Genomic DNA, 6,145 nt, shown 5'->3' with positions numbered 1-6,145 from the left:
GTATTTATTGATGTATTTATAAATGAGTGCAGTTTTGTGCTGACCTGGTAATAGTACTAGCAGCTCCGTACAGACCGTGATAACTGTGTCCATCCACTTGTTTCTGTATAATATCGACTGTATTACTTAATTAATGTTTCGCATAATGACTTCTCATTATAGAAGGTATACATGCTAAGGCACTAGGAGCAATGGGCAACTGTAATAAAGAGCTCTGTGAGGGGCTGCCAGCGCTCATGTAGCTCGCCGTGATCGTATAGTGGTTAGTACTCTGCGTTGTGGCCGCAGCAACCTCGGTTCGAATCCGAGTCACGGCATTGTGTGTCACAATGTCACGGCAATGGGTCCCGTTTTTACCGCATTTACACACGTTATACACAACATATATAAGTAAACCGAAACGAAAACGAAAACTGCCTTGCATAATGTTTTAAGACTTTAAGCCAACTGCTGAAGCGATAACAGATTAGATTCATTTTGTACTCGTGATCACATTTTGTTGCATTTTCCTCCCTTGGTGTTTAATATAACATAACGTTTCATCCCACCGTTATTGTCGTGTTTTTCACACCTGCGCGTCCGATTGGTGCTCTCCTGCCAGTTCGCATATATTAGGCAAATTGTAATCGCGTGGTATTCTGGGTAAACATATAACCAAGCAACGCATTTATTTTTTCCTCTCGTACGAAATAATATAAATATCTATGTGCGAGTATGAAGCACGTATAAACTTAGCAGAATATGTTACCATCTTGTATAGCACACGTACTTTAGCACAGCCCTTGATGATGAGTATATGTCTGGAAGTGGGCCCGGCGCGCCGCGCACTCCACCGGTAAGACTATACTTTCAGGGATCATTTCTATAGTCCGTGACTGGAGAAATGCGTTTCTAAAGTGACTGGTCTCGCTGACCCCGATGAGGAGCCGTAGCGCCCCCTCCTGAGCGCGAAGCGGGCCCGCGGCTGCACTGCGGCTGCGCGGCCATTGATGACCGTTCCTCCCCCCCGGGGGCAGGAGGGAGGGGGCGCGTGCTGAGTGGTCGGCGCTTTTAATCCGGTGAAAAACAGAGTCTGCGGCTGCGCGTGGGGTTACGCGCTTGTCGACGCTTATAAATATTCATGAGCGCGCATTGCGTGGAGGCGCTCGTATTCGTAGAGTGCAGTAATGTTAAACCGTCACACTCACTGTGGTGCGCACAGCTGCAGAATCCTCCGCTCCTATTGGTGGAGCTGCGCAGATCTGCACTTCACGAAGGAGATGGTAATGTTATGTTCAAGGTGAGGGGAGGCTGGGTGGGACGGTTGCCTCTGTCCATAGTTTATACATTTTTCTGGTTTGCGTTTTTTTTGTTTGTTGGCATGTTTGCTTAATAACTTAATAACAACTATATATAAACTGTATAAACGTTTATATCCCTAATTTATCATTGGCACCCTTTGGCAATTAGCAAAGTATACAAAGCAGACTTTGGCCATCCCTGGGCTTGAGCAAGATTTTGTTAGGCCTGATGATTTTGTAAAAATAGAAAGCATATTGTATATTTTTGTTTAGGTTGCTTTTGAATGTTTTGATGTTTTTTTATTATTATTATTTGTCAAATGCATTGGCCGTTATTGTTCTTTTGAATACATCAGATTGTTTTGATTCTGTTTTATTATTATTATTATTATTATTATTATTATTAAATTTTTACCTGATGCAGTATCCGTTAATTATCAATGCATTTGACTGTTTTTGTTACATTTTGATGGTTTGGCAGTTTACCATTTTATCACGAATTTAATTGTTTTGATTAATTTGAAGCACTTGTTTATTGAGTTTTTTGCATTTTGGTTTAAACACTTTAGGATTTAAAAAGTTTTTTTTTTAATCATAAGTATTAACATTTTAAATGGTTTTATTTGTAATGTAAAATACTAATTCAATATAAACAGTATCTGAAATCTACTGTTTTATTAATTTGAAATAACAATCTATTCACTTCACAAGAAACAACAGCGCAATACTTATTGGATTGTAAGTCACTCAGGGCTATATGATTGCATTGGTAATTAAAGCACACTATTAATTGAAGAAAGCGTTAATGCTCATTTAATCTTCCATTTGTTGATATTTGGGGACAATTTAAAATCTGGTATTATCTCAAAGTCTCCTGCGATTACGGACCAGCTGGTCACCTTACTCTCAAACATATCCGACGGGGTGGCATATATCTTTACTGCCAACCAATACCCCAGTGTGAACATTGCTATGCGCTGCGGATCAGTGGAATAATTTACACATAGTTTGCTCTAAATTGCAAGTCCTTGCTCGCACTGACCCAGTTAACACCTGACTGAGGTCTGAGTGCGCAGTCTCTAATGATGCCCATTCATCTAGAGACACACTGCGAGCCTAGGGACGGACGGATTATTATTATTATTATTATTATTATTATTATTATTATTATTATTAGTAGTAGTAGTAGTAGTAGTAGTAGTAGTAGTAGTAAAAAAAAAATATCACTATGATTTTGAGGAGCTCATTGGATGTCAGCATCAGTACAATACAATACAACTTAATGTGGGAGGATTTTCTTTATGTCCCTCCACTATTAGGATAATCAAACTTGGAGGTATTTATTTAAGAGATTGTCCTCATTTTTAAATACAATATTAATCCCAGTAGAGATACCTGACCTCTTAATAAGTAATGTGTTAAACTGTGCTTTGCGACTCCACAAGCCTTATCCCTCTGTGTTATAAATAGTTTTAACTTGCTTTATTTTCAAAGTTGTATGTATGTACGTCTATATATATGCGTGCAGCCAACATTTCCTTCATTTCAAATCTCAGGTACTTTCCCGTCTGTCCTTGGTTTAATTGGCTTCAGTTGTTCCTTGTTTGTCCTCTTTAGCTTGTATACATTTGTGGCTGGTTTGTTTTTGTAGGAAAGTCAGCTGTTTTGAATAGAATTCTTGTTCTATATACTATATACACCTGGCCAGCTTTAATACAGAAATAACATAAATCATGCTAAACAACGTGGATTTAATTAATTTATATGCATATATATTAAGCAACAATACCCATGTATGGTGCAGATTGGCAACTAGAGAATATGCTGCTCCCTCTTGTGGTCAAGACAAGTCACTACACAATGAATGCATAAGCACACTGAATACACTGGTGTAACCCTGGGGATATTCTTACAGATGATCTAGGATCTAGGAATAATCGGTGAGCACTTACAGTCAAAATAATAATGACATAATTTTACAATTGCACACATTTTCCGATCAGTTTTCTTAAATCTGTACAAATACGCACGTTAGTCTTCAAATATATTCTTACCCTTGAGTATAACGAACCGCCGATCTGGCAAGAAAATGCATGAACTTCAACATTGTGACAGCAGCACAATCACAGTGTATGTGTCATAAATGGTTACATATTCCCAAATACACAGTGCTCAAATGTATCCTGCGATATAATACGTAATGCAAATGTTGTGGTGTGTGATATTATATTACTATTATCCTTAGTCACGATCCCTAGTTTGTTTTTGTGTATTGCTATTTCCTATGTTAATACACAACTCAAACTCCTTTCTCTGTAACAAATCCGCCCAGGAGGCAGTGGCTGAGGGTATACAGTTCATTTCCACTCACAATACACTCAACAGGTTATACGATTAACACAAAACAAAAGGAAAAGGCCAATGTCACAGTGTGCAGATGCAGAAAGCTTTTCCTTCCATGATATAGAAAATAAACCAAGACGTGGCCTGTTCACAAAACTGCATGGGGACGGAATGCATGGCTGTACATGTGTGCGTCTGCAACTTTTTGCAGTTGTGTCCTGATTTCCCCAGCGCACGTCTCGGTGATCTACAACGCCCTCTCCTTGTATCAGTCGGTATACAACACTGGCATTTCAAATCATGACGGAATCAGACGTGTGACACTTGCTGCTAATGCCATTTCGCTGAAACCGTGCCCCCCTGCCATGCAACCCCCAGCTTCATCGCATCTGTGACAGCGCCCAGATCTGCAAAAATGCAATTCCCAGTGCATGGCGATTTATGTGTATTGCTTTTTTTTTTATATAAACAGCAGGAGGGATGATGGACGAGGGAAGCCGTGCACAATAACAACAGGCTGTGCATCTCTCCCGACACATCCAAAGCGTCATCTTAATCCCAGTGTGGCACAGGCACGAAACGATGCCGCATTTCACTGTCAATTTCCTCACAGGGCTTAGACTACAACAGCGACGAGAGCCCGCCCACCCATCCTCCGATTGGCTGCAATGGGACCCGAAGTGGAGATATTCTAATCCCCGATTGCTCCTCTGCGCCGTCGTTTAACCCACCCGACTCTCCTGTTGGTTCGCCGCCACGTCACTCCCAGCTCCTCGGCCCGCCCCCGTCTCAAGAAGCGAGCGGTGAATGGTGAAGGGTCCGCGGCAGCCTGGCATCGCTCTCCGGCGTGGCGTTGCGCTCGGGTCGGCTTGCACAGTTCATTTCATGGTGGCACACAGCGCCGAGCAGCAGCGTGGTCACATCTGCGGGTTGACGATGCTCACAGCTTGCGTCCTGGCTGCAAACGCGTGTGCTGCCGCTGAGCTGGGCGACCGGGGGAGCTGGTTCATGTGACATTACTTCTTCTATGTGGTGCTCAGTTTCTTGTTCTGGTCCCAGACGCAGTCGCGCAATTGTGCAAGAAGATGTTGAGCCGGTTGATGAGCGGCAGCATCAGGAATCTGGAAAGAGAATACAATTGTACCGTTAGGCTGCTGGATGATACGGAATATACCTGCACGATTCAGGTCAGTCTAAACACCGATGCTACTACTACCACTTCTACTACTACTACTGCTACTACTACTTTGGCCAGGGCTCCGGCTGCAGCCACCACGGCCGCTGCTGCACACGGATAGGCAACCTTTGTTCGTGAAATTGCAATGACAAACGTGCTGCTGTGGGGATGATCCGTCCACAGCACTGGCACCTGCAGCCCGCTTTCCTGCCCGCATCAATGGGTCATTGACAAATCCTGGCATCACACAGCCATTCATTATGAGCGTGTGCGGCTTACAGCAGTGACAAGAAAGAAACAGCGATCCTCCTGTATGCGGCTTTGGGAGACCGAGAGTAGGCTAAGCAGAGGGGTGTCTGCTGATAGCAGTGCGCACAGGCAGGAGAGCTGACAGCTCGGCTCTTGGACAGGTCTCCCTCGCCTGCGTCTTAGTGCAGTCATCAGCGCATATGTAACAAGGCATCGGATCAGGGCATCAGCGTAACTTTTGACGTGATGGGCTAGTTCCCAAGCGGCCGTGCTCTGGGAGATAGACAGTGACAGACACGTTGGTGCAAGTGATTAGCATCGCCCCCATGGCTTTTGTCACATTATTATTTTAGCAGGGGAGCAAACCGACCCTGTGCGAGGCAGCTGTGCGTGTGTAGGGACAGTGCAGGCAGGCAGGCAGTGTTGGACGGTTCCGGTCAGCCTTGCACAGCAGTACAGCCCATTGACTGGTGCACGCAGTTCGGGCTTTGTTGCAGAAAGTAACTCCTCTGATTGTGCTGTGTTGATTGTAGTCTAGCTGTAATACAAATTCTTAGCTAATATTCGAATACATTGTGAAATTATTTTCGTTTAGTTTTGTTTTTGAAAGGACCCACGCTATAATAACACACACACACATATATATAAATATGGTGAGAGCCAGTGAACAAACGATGCAAAACGTGGTGATTGTATTGTTTAGAGGTTGTGTGAATGATGTACTGATTTTTGATTTGAAAACTGGCACAGAGTGTCTGTGATTGGGTATAGCTGCGATTTAAGACCTGCTTAATGTAGCTGCAAGTAAGATTCTGTGATAATAGTACTCTGATAATACATATGGCCATTTGAAACCCTTCAGCTAACAGCTGTGTTGAAACCGTTCAATTGATTAGTATCTTAATGCACACTGTGTTTGTGCAGAGGTGTAAACTAATAGTGGGAAATTATGATTCAGTCTCCATCCTGTTAGCATGCCTGTGCTGTGCTCCAGCAAGCCTCTGATGGCCTATTGTGTTATGCCTGTTTAGAATTTGATCTCTCAAACTGCTTCATTATCACAGGCTGTTAATAGGAGGCTGAACCAGCAGAGTAG

General features: G+C 43.1%; 1 protein-coding gene and 2 non-coding genes across 4 annotated transcripts in view; all 3 read left to right on the top strand.

The window, feature by feature from the left end:
* The first annotated feature begins 245 nt into the window (after window positions 1-245).
* trnah-gug (transfer RNA histidin (anticodon GUG)) lies at window positions 246-317 on the top strand. Its single transcript has one exon. It is a non-coding gene; the product is annotated as a tRNA-His (tRNA).
* A 520-nt stretch (window positions 318-837) lies between these two features.
* On the top strand, window positions 838-1,042 carry LOC136748973 (small nucleolar RNA U3). Its single transcript, XR_010816690.1, has one exon. It is a non-coding gene; the product is annotated as a small nucleolar RNA U3 (small nucleolar RNA).
* A 3,366-nt stretch (window positions 1,043-4,408) lies between these two features.
* The window catches only part of LOC136748235 (FERM domain containing 5a), a 147,912-nt gene continuing 146,175 nt past the window's right edge, over window positions 4,409-6,145 (top strand). Inside the window, exon 1 of one of the 2 annotated variants that reach the window (XM_066701817.1) lies at window positions 4,409-4,810. In XM_066701817.1, coding sequence (XP_066557914.1) covers window positions 4,709-4,810 — 102 coding nt within the window. In that variant the 5' untranslated portion in view covers window positions 4,409-4,708. The remainder of the gene's footprint in view (window positions 4,811-6,145) is intronic. The other variant, XM_066701816.1, reaches the window with a different exon arrangement.

Source organism: Amia ocellicauda, chromosome 4, assembly GCF_036373705.1.
Source record: "Amia ocellicauda isolate fAmiCal2 chromosome 4, fAmiCal2.hap1, whole genome shotgun sequence".
In the NCBI taxonomy this organism is placed as follows: Eukaryota; Metazoa; Chordata; class Actinopteri; order Amiiformes; family Amiidae; genus Amia; species Amia ocellicauda.
This window is presented reverse-complemented; position numbering and strand designations above follow the sequence as displayed.